The 14096-nt window shown below is 54.8% G+C and overlaps 1 protein-coding gene across 8 annotated transcripts in view; it reads right to left on the minus strand.

Moving 5' to 3' along the window:
• Positions 1 to 4109: 4109 nt before the first annotated feature.
• The window catches only part of LOC118547321 (kelch repeat and BTB domain-containing protein 11), a 35091-nt gene continuing 25104 nt past the window's right edge, over positions 4110 to 14096 (minus strand). For all 8 annotated transcript variants that reach the window (XM_078069897.1, XM_078069896.1, XM_078069899.1 and 5 more), the window contains one exon: positions 4110 to 7168. In XM_078069897.1, coding sequence (XP_077926023.1) covers positions 4227 to 6341 — 2115 coding nt within the window. In that variant the 5' untranslated portion in view covers positions 6342 to 7168 and the 3' untranslated portion in view covers positions 4110 to 4226. The remainder of the gene's footprint in view (positions 7169 to 14096) is intronic.

Here is a 14096-nt window from a genome sequence, read left to right on the forward strand (position 1 = left end):
GAGTGCAAACTGTAAAAGGAAATGTTTGGGTCTACAGATTTCCCCGTTTGTAGGAGCTAAAGAAGCATGGAGACCCAGAGGGTGTGGCTGGCATGGAAACCACCACGTGCCACCACCTGTGGGCGGAGGGGACAGGTGAGAGGGCGGAGACGGGGACAGGCACCTTGTAAGTATGAAGAGACCCCCGAGCTAACACTTAAATACTTCCCTCGGGAGTCACCACACTCCTCATTCACAGATGGGGAGGCCCCACGGGGGCCTCGCCGGCAGGGCTGGAACCTCCCCAGCCCAGGTGAGCACGCTTTCCTGCGGAGGGCGCAAAGGGGGGCCTGCGGGGGCAGACAAGCAACACTGCACAGATTCAGGAGCACTAGCATTTCCAATGATTTATTTCATCGCGGCGGAAGCGGACATGTACAAGGTTTCAAGCAACTGCGCCTAGGTGTGAAGAACCGAAGCGGCAACAAACATGCCCTGCGCGCACAGCGCCAGCGGGCCGAACCCGCGCCTGGAGCGGCGCGGCCGTGTCTTCAGCCGACGCCACCCCGCAGTCTGTTCACAGCTTGGCAGAGCTCTGGAGGAGCTTGAGTCTCACAGGAGGACACATCCAGCCTGCGTGTCAGCTCGCTGCAAGCCGATTCACCGCGCGTGACAGCGGCGCGCCCTGCACAGGTGCGCGGGGCCCGGGCCTCCCCGTGCAGGGCGCAGGCGGGCAGAAGGGCGGGCGCAACTGGCCCCTGCGCGCGTCTCCCTTCCCAGCTCCATCCTCTTCTCACGAATACCATCGCACAGGAACAGGAAAAGGAAGAACGCTGCATTTTTTTTAATGCCCAAGCACATTTTGTAAGCTAGGAAAGCATCTACAATAAGCCAGAACACTAGCAGCACTTCTGCTTACATTCCGCCCGGGGCAGGTGTCACAGGGCGCTGTGGCCCGAAACGCCCTTGGCTTTAGGAAACACAGCCAAGAACCTCAAACACATCCCGTTTCGATATCGCTCCCAGGACGTTACCCAGGAGACCCACGGATGAGCCAGGCTTACTGAAGCCGCCCAGACACGAACACAGATGCGGCAGACGGCTCCATTTGTCCAGTGCTTGCCGCAAAACCCAAAAGGGAGAGTCTGAACTGCAGCAAAAGCACGGCACAGAGTCCGTGAGTTCTCTTAAAGGAAAAGAAAGGTGCCACCAGAGACGCAGAAATCCCATCAGCAAGTCCCAAACCCAGCCCCAGAGCGCTGCCAAGAGTCAGCTGTGGTGCTCAGGTTGTTCCCAAGACCAAGAATAAACACAGGAAAGAAGACGTCTCCAGGCCCCTGTCTTTGGGTTTCAAATGAACCTTGATGGACAATAGGTTGTCAGCTAACCAAAGGATGGAGCTTTTCTGTCTACTGCAGTCTCCCCCGACAAGACCACTGCTCTTTCAAATATGTGGAAATGTCCGTGTGCGGGGGTTAATTTTATGAGAATTATGGATGGTCCTCCTCCACACATTAGGTTCACTTGCCTCTGACAGATCAATCATCAGGAGTATGTCTGCCGCAAAACAAGCAACCGGGTGAATAATAATAGGTATTCCTACACAGTGCTGGATGCAGATCGGAGCATCAGGTTGTACATGCAAAGGCCCCTCCTTGGAACATCAGCGGTCAGGGGCAAGTCTCAGCAGGGACTGTCCCCCCGCATCCCCACCCCCAACAAGCAATCCTCCACATCATGGCCCCAGAGGGCTGGTGTTTCTGCTTGCTTGACTGGTGCAAGCCTCATGGCTACAACTCTAAATACTGGCCCCAAAAGCAAAATAAAGTGGTCCCTATGGCATTTGTTTCTCTGAGGTATTCCTATTTAGAAATAAGCACATTCTTCTATGTCCTTTCGCCTACCCTTACGTTCCCCTGGGCTTCCTCATGTATTCCACTGGGACAAGCCCCTGGAGCTCCAAGGCCAGTTCCCGCAAGAGTGACGCCATGTCCAGGGCTGGCCTTTGTTAAATTAAATCATAAAACAACATACAGAACTCCAGCTGGGCATGTGATGGTGAGGCTCTTGGCACCTGCCACCCAGCACTTCCCGGGTGCTCCTGTGGGGACGGGTCTACTCTGGAAACCCATCTCCACAGTATTTTGTTTTGAAACAGTAAACAGGAATGATTTCTCAAGCAAAATCACAGTGATAGTATTTTATGAATTTGAGATTTAAGGAATGAAAATATTAGCCTGGTTCCATTTCATATAAAAGCTTTAGCATAAATATAGTAACATTCTAGAGGAAAATGTGCTCCGATACAAGGCGTACGTTTCTTTAAAAGAACATTATTTGTTTCCTTTGCTCTAACTTCTCTTTCTACTACCATTTCTGCATTCTACTCCTAGAGAAGGCCAGGAAATATGAAGTCTGTCCTTCTTTCCTAAAATGATGAGCCAGGCTGCCAAGATATCCTCTTGGCTCATGAGCAATCATGAGCAAGCACACAGATCACTGGAACATACTCTAACTGAAATCGTAAATCCCATTCCTCCAGCACATGCATAAAGATGCAAGCTGGTCATTCCTAAACATACTTAACCAATAACTTTCTTAATCACAGACTCTTTAAAAAGCATAACTTATTTCCCAATGACCCACTACTGCTACAGAGACGTCAACCCCCATCACTGGATTAAGAAGTTGAGAGTAGTAAAGGGGTGCATGATTTCCTCTAATTAACTGCCAGTGACTTTCATGTGTACTTTTCCTATTATAATCAAAAAATGGATTGGATTCAGAATCCAGATCAGTTTGCCTCTATTTGTGAGCATATACTTTAACCTTAAATTCTTAATAAATCATAAACTCTGTCTACACCTATTTGGAAAGTAAAATGTTATAACAAATGAGAAACAATCATTTGGTTTCTTTTTAATGCTTGTGACCTCTCAAAGTACTGAGTTTCATGTTAATTCTATTAGGGTATTTTGGAATTCAATTAGGAAAATGTAGTTTACTTGCTAATTACATTATAAATATATGTTACTTCCCCTTATGTCAATATGCTTCTTGTCACTCTGCCACATCATGCTTGTAAAAATTAATTTCCCTCGTCAGAATTACCTAATACACACTTAGAACATCATAAGTAGTGGGTTCCAAATGTGCCTACGTGTTCGTCTTTAGAAGTGTCAAAAAGACTGTTTTTAGCCTTCTTCTTGGGGGGAGGGGGAGGGGTAATCATTTCTTTGAGCCCATTATAAAATATGAAGGTGGCTGAGCATGTATAGGATACCTGACGAAGGTACCTTTTAAAATAGACAAGCGTCCTTGTGGCTCAGCTCTTCCTACTCATGGTCTGCTCTCTGAAGTAAGTAAATCATTACTAGGACATCGGACATAATCATTAACACCCTTTACCTTAAAAATCTGTAACCCATCTCAGTTGAAAGGTGAGATGGAGCTGCCCTTGAGAGGGGGGTGAGGCCCATTCTGTGGCGTCTGCATTCGGCCGGGGAAATCCCCCCACCGCTTGCTGGACAAGAGACACATTGTAGCAAAGATCCCCCCTTTCCTGCTTGCGACATCGGGAACTAACCCAACCCACACTTGAACCAGGATGACACGAGCCTTTTAACTAAACTAGAAAAGTTTTAAGAGCTCTAGCTACGGTAATGAGCTTAAGCCTCAAGCCATCGGAGTGTGGCCTCCTTCCAGCGGCTCACCAATGTCGCTCACGGGGGCCTAGGGCCGGGGTCCCCTGCGCCGCCGAGGCCGGAGCTGTGCGCGCAGGGCTTCCCCGGGCGGAGCGAGGAGGCTACTGCGCAGACTCACGTCTGGCCAGCTCTCCCCCCGCCTCCGGAACGCAAGTGCCCCTGAGCACCCCCAGCACGCCCGGGCACCCTCTGGGACCCACCCACTGATCCTGAGGCTTCAGCTTCCAGTTCCTTCTCCTTCTCCCTCAGATATCCCGTGTCCGATTTGTAAGGTTCCCTATTTGCACGCACCTTACGTATCCTGCCGTGGACCCCGTTAAGCATAGCGGCGCAAGAAAGGAACGCAGAAGAGGGCAGCAGACCTTAGAACAGCATCGCAAAAAGTCTTCAAGGCCCCGCGACAAGCTTCCAACTGCCAAGTGTTTAAATGGTCCGCGTGGACGGCGCCCACGCCAGGACTCTCCCCTCGGCCCCCCTCCCAGTGGGATCTCCGCCCACGGGGGCGTCCCTGAGGGAGGTGCCCCCCCGCGCCCCCCTCCCGCCCTACGCGGCGCCCTCCTCGCCTCGGTCTGGCTTCTCCTCCGGCAAGTTGAGCACGAACGGGAAGAGCGCGCCTCGGGCGTCCAAGGGGACGCGGAGCGGCGCGGGCTCGAAGCTGCCGCCTTCGCCCGCGCCCACGTCCGCGCCGGGCTCGCTGTCCTGCGGGGGCACGAAGCGCCAGGTGCCCGCGCGGCTCACGCAGTAGATGGTGCCGTCCAGCGCCACGCAGCGGAAGGGCTGCAGGCCGGACGGCGCGCCCGGGGGGCGCAGGTGCGCGGCGCAGCGGCTCCACTGCTTGGCCAGGCAGTGATAGCGGAGCACGCTGACGCCTCCGGCCGACGGGGCCGCCGCCTGCGAGTCGCCGCGGCCCCCGCCCAGGTCGAAGCGGTAGATGAAGCCGTCCAGGGCCACCATGGCCGCGGAGCGCTCCCTGCTGCTGCTGCACGGGCACTCCTGCCACTCGTCGCGCCGCGGGTCGTACTTGAGCAGGCGGTAGAAGAGAGAGCCCCCGGACACGTAGATCTCGCCGTTGCAGGTGGCGGCTTCGTGCGCCACGGCGAAGGCGCCCCGCGGCAGCGGGGCCACGGCGGCCCAGCGGTCGGCGCGCGGGTCGTAGCGCTCCACGCTGAGCAGGCACTCGCCGCCCACGGCGTACAGGTGGCCGTCCAGGGCCAGCAGCTGCAGCTGCGAGCGCGCCTGGCGCAGCGGCCGCACGGTGCTCCAGCGGTCGGTGGCCGGGTTGTAGCAGAAGACCTGGTCCGAGGGGCGCGCGCGGCCGTCGGGACCCGCAGGCCCCACGCCGCCGGCCACGAAGAGGTAGTTGTAGAGCACGCACAGCCCGCAGCCCCGCGCCGGCGCGCCCTCCGGCAGCCGCGTCAGCTCGCGCCACTCGCCGGCCGCCTCGTGCAGCCAGTAGACGGCGGCGTCGCCGCGGCCGTCCGCGTCCCCCGACGGGCTCTGCGGCCGGCTGCCCGCGCGCTCCCCGGCCGGCCCGAGCGTGGCGGCCAGCAGGCGGGCCCGGCCGGCGCGCAGGCGGCGGCGCAGCAGCAGGTCGCGCTCGGCGCCCGACAGGCGCCCGAACACGGCGGGCTCGCGCAGCACGTCCAGGTAGTGGTCGCTCATGAAGCGGTAGGCCGCGTCGCGCAGCTCGGCCAGGCGCTGCCGCTTGGCCGCGCTCAGCACGTCGTAGCAGTTGGCCAGGCTCAGCTGCGGCGCCACGGCGTCGGTGGCGCGCTGCACGGCGCACGGCAGCTGCAGGCGGCGCGCGCCGGCCACCACCTCGGCCACGTTGTCGGGCCGCACGCCCGCCATGCGGCCGCTGTACGCGTAGGCCAGGAGCAGCCGCAGCGCCGCCCAGCCCACGCCCTGCACCCGCAGCACGTCCCGGGACGCGCGCGCGCGGAAGTAGTCGCTGCGGGCCGCCAGCACCGCCTTGTGCGCCCGCAGCCGGCGGCCGGACACCTCGATGACCAGGTCGGGCTCCCCGTGCGCGGGCCCGACGCCCGGGGGCACGGGCGGGGGGTCCCCGGGCTCCTCGGGGGACGCGGGCTCCTCGGGGGACACGAGCTCTTCCAGGGACGCGGGCTCCTCGGGGGACACGAGCTCTTCCAGGGACGTGGGCTCCCCGAGCGACACGGGCTCTTCCGGGGACGCGCGCGGCTCGGGGTCCCCGGGCTCCTCGGCGGACGCGGGCTCTTCCGGGGACACAGAATCCTCGGGGGACGCGCGCGGCTCGGGGTCCCCGGGCTCTTCCGGGGACACAGAATCCTCGGGGGACGCGCGCGGCTCGGGGTCCCCGGGCTCCTCGGGGGACGCGGCGCCCGCGCTGCCGACCCCCCACTGCCGCTCCACCACCAGCCGGCCGCTGCGACGCGAGGGCGGGGAGGACGCTGCGCCTTCCGCCGCGGAGGCGCGAGACTGCGGCGGGGAGTCGTCCCCGGAGCTGAAGCACAGCGACGCGCTGAGACTGCAGGGTGTCTGCGCGTCCGGCGGCTGCGGGCTGCCCTCTCCCGGAGCCGCGGGAGCGCCGCCCCGGGCCCCGGCCTGGCCGCACGCCTCGGCCCCGCGGCCCTGGTCGTCCCCGGGGTAGAGGGCGCAGGGGGGCACCGGGTTCTCCATGGGGCCGCCGCCGCCGCCGCCAGACCCGCGCTCAGCAGCGCACCATGACGGCGCCCTGACTCGGGCTGCTCAAGGTCGACCGCTGCCCTCGGGGTCTAGCTTCACGGGCTCGTCCGGGCCCGCGCGATCCAGTTTCCCTTCTGTGCGCACAGTTCCCTCGGCTCACACGCCGCTGCCCTCTCCCGCGAGGAGGACTGTGTGGGCCCTGTGTGCACTCCCAGCTGAACTTCTGGGGGGCAGGCACGTCAGCACGGGCTCGCCAAGTGCGGGGGGGGGGGGTGTCTCCGTGGCTTTGTCTCCAGGCCCGCGCACGGATGCTTCCCGGCAGGTGCCGCCCCGCCACGGCCTCCGGGTTATCTGCAGTCCTTCTCCGCAGCGCCGAGCTACCCGGAGCGGCCAACAAACCAGGGCAGGCCCCTTCTTTCTGGGCCAGTGTTCCTCACTTTACTTTTCATCCCATCAGTTCCATCACTGCGTCCCAGGACGAACCCGTCCAAGGCAGGCTGCCTCTAAACTCAAGAGCCGGGTTTTAACTCCTTTTCCTGTGGAGCGCACCCCACGGAGCTTGATTTTATTTTTAAGACTCCCATTTGTGATTCGGGTTTCTATTAGTCTCCTGTCCCGGCATCAGCAGCTCCTGATGTGTCTGCATCCACACTGTGCACCCCCCTCCCCGGGGGGTTTGGCCATAGTTCACTTGCCAGGTGGGTGTTAGAAAAACACCATTACTGCAGGAGAACTGGCCTTCCTCGCTCATCTGTCAGGAGCCTCTTCCTTTGTTGGAATATCAGGTGTTTCCATATGGTGTCAGCACACTCTTCTTGTTCCTGTTTGTGGGAGAGAGAGACGGGGTTTGAGTGTGCAGTTTTCAGCGGGGTTATTGTGTGTCGGGGGGGGGGGTCTACCGCACTCCCCACCGCTGCCAGGTTAGGGGGCTCACAGTGGGTGGGAAAGGGGAGTGTGACTCTTCACTGCTGGAGAGTTTGATGAGTAAGATATACAGAACAACTTAGGGATTTTTTAGAAGTGCCCTCTCCTGGAAGAATGAAGGGGGGGAAATCGGAGGGGGAGAAGAACCATGAGAGACGATGGACTCTGAAAAACAAACTGAGGGTTCTAGAGGGGAGGGGGGTGGGAGGATGGGTTAGCCTGGTGATGGGTATTGAGGAGGGCACGTTCTGCATGGAGCACTGGGTGTTATGCACAAACAATGAATCATGGAACACTATATCTAAAACTAATGATGTAATGTATGGGGATTAACATAACAATAAAAAAAATTTAATAAAAAAAAAGAAGTGCCCTCTCCTTATTCCTGCCCTGTTTGTGAGGCCCATGAAGGAGAACCCAATTCAGGCAATGCGCTTTAAAAACATTGGGTTGATCCAAACAAAACTGCTTGTTTTATGGGGAAAAAAAAATATAAAGCAGTCAAATGTCAACAAATTCCTATTTTCAACCTAATGAGATGTATGCGTAAAGGACGTTCAGTGAGAAAGCATAATTAACCTTATTAATTTTACTAATATGTGACAGTTTTCCTATAGTCTTTCCCAGTTGGTTTCAAAAACAAATATTTGGAGAGGGAGCTGAGGACACTTCTCTGGAGCTGGCCTCGGAGGCTCAACTCTGAAATCTGTTTGAACTGCTCATTCTTGGAATTGTGTCTCTGAAAAACCTCAGAGAAGCAATTCTCCAAATAGCCCATGTGCAGCAAAAGAAAGGCCAATGCAAAAAAAAAAAAAAAAAAAAAAGTATGTGGAAGGCAGATGTGAGCACCTGCAGATGAATATTAAAATGTAATCTTTCCTAAATTGGCAAAACCTTCTGAGACTCCCCAGCCTGAAAGGGGTCTTAGCAGTCTTACCATGAACATAAGGGGAGAATCAGATTGTGTTCTAGCTTTCTAAAGAAGAGAACAGAGGCAAGAAAAACACCAAATACAGCTTAGTTTTATCATTATTAGGTAGGATGGGTTAGCCTCTCAAATGAGACAGATGATTCTTAATCAGCTTCCCCCAGCATCTCCTGATTTCTGCCTATCCTACTGAAGACCGTTCCCTGATCCTTATAAATGCTCAGGGTTGAGCATATATACCCGCTCGCCCTCTGCTTCCTTCTGCTGTGTTACTAAAAACGCTTTCCCATTATTTTAGCAGTACATGTCTTCAAGTTGGAAATTCAAAACATTCCATTCTCTCTCCCTCTCCCGTCCTCTCTCTCTCCCAGAAATCTTTATCGGTAACTCCCATGGCACATCACTGTATGCAAGGCAGCGTCCAGGACGCACGGAAATGCCGGGCTAGGAGAGGCTGAGTGAGCTGAAAGCCTGGCCTGCAGGGGTGCGTGGGTCGCGGAGGAGGCCAGCAGGACAAACGCGCTCCGGTGTTGACTCAGCTGTGGCCCAGGCCCGCCGCGATGCTGTCTCTGTGCCGTCCATCCTGTCCCGAGCTGCCACGCCCAGCGAGGTGGCCGTGAACGCTGGTGCACGGCGAGGGAGTGTGGCAACACGCTGGGACGCTCGGAGCAGCGATAAAGCAAAGCGTGTGGCACCGTCCCAAGGATGAACGGTGCTTGCTCAGTCGGCGAGGGCATTCGAGGGAAAGTCTGATAGAACTAAGATGCACTAACATATCTTACTCAAAAATTCATAGATACAGAGAACAGAGGTTGTCGGAGTCGGGGGTGGGAGAAATGGACATAGAGGGTCGAAGGGTAAGTGTGTGTGCGTGTGTGTGTGTGAGCATGCGTGCGCCCGTGTGCTGGTACGTACACATGTGTGAATCTTAATGTCAGAAAATCTGAGAACTGGCTGTTACTAGGCTCGTTCTTTAACACTTCTGTACACCGCACAGGACCGTAGACCTCAGAGGACTAACCTAGTGTTTTATTTCTTTTTGTGGCCTGAGAAAGGGTTCCAGAACTTCCTGGCTCTTTCGCTGGCTTGACTTGCTAGAATGAATAAAAACCTGAGCCCTAAAGGTTGTCTTCATGTAAATCATACTGAAAGAAAAGGCATAGAACAGGACATGTTTTTAAAGCTTAAGTTTGGAACTCTGTTTTAAAAGCCCTGCAGAAGCAGGCCGGTAAGTATGTTGTTGTAACTACAATTAAGCAGGGGCTGTGGCTCCACAAAGAAACCAACACAACCCAAGTAGTGGGTGGTCTGATCGCTGGCGCGGTCTGGTGGCCTCCAAGACACAGACGTGGTTCTCAGCCCAGCCAACCAGCGAGAGTAACATGCAATTCTCCAGAAAACCATGCCTCTAGAGTTCTTATGACGATACCACTTTTCCTCGCCAACACACATGAGCGTTCTGGAATTGTGTCCTCTTGCACGATATTTCCAGCAGAGGTGGCTTGACGCCGCTCCATGGACGCCTCCTCACCGGGCGCCCCGTGCACCCGGGCTGCGATTAGAGCCGGTCATACCAGCCTCCCTGGGATGGAGCCGTGACAGTCCTTCCCAGCTCAGCCCCACGACTGGCCCTGCACCCAGCGACCACGTCAGGAATCCCTGTGCCTGTCCAGCCAGCCGTGGCAATGCCCCACACACGTTGTCAGGGATGCGGGACAGCCTTCCACTCTGATGTCAGGCGCGGTGATGCTGAGTTAGGAGCTGGGAGGCCGACCCCAGCAGTCCCTCCACCAGGGAAGCCACGTCCCCAGCACTGCAAGTGTCTGGCCTCTTGTGAGTCTCACCCACCACCTTGCAGAACAGGTGGATCAGATTCCACAGGAGAAATGAGGACATTAGGCAGAGGAATTGTTTCTTTTTCAAACGGTGTCAGAGAAACTCAACAGTAACAGCTCTATCTTTCCTCCCCCCAGAATGACCATTACTGTGATTTCACCTTAAAACCGATGGGGAGGAGTCAGCCCATTGGGCATTAACAGTCCTGAGACATCAGCAACTCTGCTAAGTTGCTTCATGTCAAACTTCTCTGGGTTGGAAGTCAGGGTTCCCCCCGCATTTTGTGGTTGGTTCTAGAATCAGAATTCCACGAAGAGGCTCCTGGAGGACTCTGTTTGGACGCCCATCCTGGTCATTGGAAGTAACTGAAACTCCCTAAGGAATGGTGGCCTGGGGAAGGTCACCATCAGGGGCTGCCCCGAACACCACCTTGGGGGTTGCTGCATCAGAGAGTAGACAGAGTCCTGGCTATCGGGACGCGCCGGGCGGAGACGTGGTTGACACTCACAGGCTTTCTTCTTGACTCTAGTTAGAAAACCTTTCAGTAAGAACAAGTGTTACTTAAATATAATTTATGTAGCATTTCCCCCTGATGGCTTTGAATTTCTTCTTGACCTCATAAATACCTAAACAGAATTTTTTAAAGTTTCTTTCCATGAATTTCTTGACTATTAATAGGAATTTTTAAAAATGATTGTATGATTTCCTAATGTGGACACTATTTATGTATCTAATGTGGATGTTAGTTTATTTAAAACTAAATATGCTTCATTATAACACAGGTTGCTTAAAAGAATCTTCCTTTTAAATTATTAGGGTCAGCTTTTTAAAAAAACATACTTGTTAATAGACTGAGGAGACTCATCTGAGCTTCTGCGACACGTAGCAGATTTTGTTGCTCGTAAGGAGTTCCTCCTCAGTGTTGTCCACGTCCTGCCCACCCTGTTGTTCCATATACATCTCCATCCACACCCCATTAGGTCCCGGGGTCCCTGGGACAGCACCTGCACCGTGCCCACCGTGTGCCTTCCCCAACACCAGAAAGACACCGTTCTCCCAGTAAACAGCAAATAGTCGATGTGAGGTTCATTAACAAAGAAAGCCATGAATACAAGAACCACCATAGAGTCCTAGGAACTTGTAGGGAACCTCAGGAATTCGATTTGATTATAGAATGTGTTGATTTGCTTCAGCTGTTCATACAAATATTGCTTTTCAAGATGATTTCTTCTTCGGGCCCCAATTTAAATGAGTTGGCAGTTTTGGAGGCGGCTTTGAGCAGGTGGGTGGGGAGGGCGCCCAGGCTGTAGGCTGACCGATGCTCTTCACCCCCATGCCTGGTTCACATTTCCTGAGTACCCTTCACAGTAGGGAATAGAGTTTTAGGAGGTCAAATTACAAAGCCCAAAGCCAGCCATGGGGAAGCATCCTTCACAAAATACTTCTTCATTTGGAAATGCAGCCCATTAACACTCCTGTCTGGCTGCTGAAAGCAAGGTGGTGTGTGGAATCTCAGAAGACATGAAAAGTGGTAGCCCCCAGAGTCTGCCTGCAAGAGATTTATAATAGGTTTCAAGCATGGAGATACTCAGTGAGTAACAGGAACCTAAAACCAATGTAGGCAATACATTCTGTGTAGTTTAGAAATGACAGGGTGGCTGGTGACATAGTTTGCTGGATAATTAGATAATTAGATGAATATGTGGCTGCCCTTCAGTAGGTCAAGTGACACTGATTAGAGTTTATTCCACCAGACTACAATCTATAATTCTATATTTTATGAAGGACATTCCTGAAAGACCAGATGAACTGTGACACAGCCGGACTACACAGCAGGAGTAATAAATGTGACAGCTCACATCTCCTGTCCCCGGCACGGTTCTCCTGGGTGAGCATCATACAAACGTGCGAGGGCCTTGCTTCCATTAGCTGCATTTTGCAGAAGAGGACATGAGATGTGGGGAAGTCTCACCGGCATTGTGCAATGACTCGAGCAGGCAGCTCCTAAGTGTCAGGGCCAGAATTGGAACCAGCACCCTGGCTCCAGTGCACATGCCCAGAAGCTCCAGGCCCGATGCCTCTGGAAGCGATCGGTCCATCACTAGCGCTGACCGCGAGGGAGGGGACTTCAGCTCCATCCACAGGCTCAGTGGACGGAAGCCTACAGTCTCTGGAGCCCAGTCCGTTGCTCAGGGCAACCCGTCCACAGGGTCCTAGAAACTGGATGCCCCACCCAGCTCTGAGAATAAAGCAGACGGCGGTGCCCGGGCACCTGCTTGGAGCCCTTTCGTGGGAGTTATTAGGGGAGTTACAATCTTTGTAATTTTAGGGGGTTGAATCTTTGGCAGGGAATAATGGGAACAAGTAACCTTATTGGGAATTTCCCAAATAAAAGCTTTACATAATAGCTATTCTTCAAGTCCAGAGTCCACGGCTGGTGACGGAGGCAGTGAGCCATCTGTCCAAGACACCTGCGTCCTCGTGCAGGTTTGTGCCTTAGACCCTTGGCCACCCCAAGCCAGCTGTGTGGGCATTGAGCCACAGTGCGCCTCGCTCTCGAGCTCCGGCCGGGGCACCGTGTCTGGGGTTACCGCCTGCCTCACTCCCTGTGAGGTGGTGCGGTCTGTGTTCCCGGAGAAGGTCCGAGATTAGCTCCACGCAGGATCAGCCCTTGTCTGCCGCGCATCCCCCTTCTCTAGAACGTGAAATTCAGGACGGAAGATTTCCTTAGTCATTCTATCCTCGCCACGGTGATGGGCTCTCCAAGGACAGCCAACCAGTAAACATTTGATTGATGACTGAATGGATGATGTTAACCAGGGAAACTAGAAAAAACAACCCTGAAAACATCCACATGTAAACCACATACAACCAAGTTCTGAAACTGCACCGGGATGACATGCTTTACAGTTTTACCAATGAGATGGGAGACTGCTCACCAAAACAGCTCTCGAAAGGGACTGGAGGTTGTCTCTGGGGGTTGGATTAAAGATGGGCTTTCTAATCTTCTCTACAACATGCTGAGTTTCTACATTCTCTAAAATGCATATATAATGCTTTTACAATCACAAAAAGTTGTGGGTTTTAAATTACAGATTTGCTCCAGGCCCAGCCCAGCACATGGCCATCCCGGGCCTGGCTCAGCGGAGCACGGCCTCAGGCCAGGCCTCTGGCTGTGCTGAGGCAGCTGCCTTCCAGCTGATGCAGGAGAGGAAGGGCTCTGCCTCAGTGGCTCAGCGAGCAGAAATCAAAGGAAAGCTTGTCTTCAGTAGAAGAAAAGGAAGCCAACTCACAGAGCAAAACCTAGGAGATGGAAGGAGAGGCCCCTTGATCGAGCCATGCCTACAGCCAGCCTCACCCTGGGACTTCTGAGGGATGTGAGCTAGTACATTCCATCTGTAACATAAGCTAACTTGTGTGGGATTCCCATCCCTGGAAACTGCGGTCCTTCTAACTAAAAACCAGGACCCGCCTCACAGCGCTGCCCTGGGGATTACCTGGGACGTTTGTAAAGAACTCAGCACAGCACAGTGCCTGCCCCCGGGAAGCATGCACAGTGAGGGTTCCCACCCTGGCCAACATCACAGACAGCCTGGACCAGGACCGAACGAGCGCGGACAATCCCGGCCGTGTGCACAGAGAAGCCCCCAGTGCCGTCACAGCAACTTCCTGGTTCATGCTCGCGACTCACGGACAAGGACAAGTAGGACGATCACCAGGGTCTCGATTCGGTAAAGGAGAAAATGCTTGACGCCCAGAAATCGCCAGTTACTAGTCTCATAAAACCAAAAACTTTAGCAACAGACCCAAACCACAGCACAGTTTTCCCTTTTCCCATGTCTGGAGTGTTGAACACGTGGCCTCAGAAAAAATGCCAGAGATGGTTCTAGCTGTTCAGCACACGAGCTGGCCACCTGAGTCCACAGGGACGGCCTCCTGCCGGTCAGGAATTCAAGAAGGTTGGTGGGAACCTGGGATTCCAGCCCAAGGTGCCGCGCCTTGCGGAGATGTGCCCCCCACTCCGTGGGCAGCTCGGGGCGTGCTGTGCTGGGGGCCACGCG

This window comes from Halichoerus grypus, chromosome 3 (assembly GCF_964656455.1).
Source record: "Halichoerus grypus chromosome 3, mHalGry1.hap1.1, whole genome shotgun sequence".
Taxonomy (NCBI): domain Eukaryota; kingdom Metazoa; phylum Chordata; class Mammalia; order Carnivora; family Phocidae; genus Halichoerus; species Halichoerus grypus.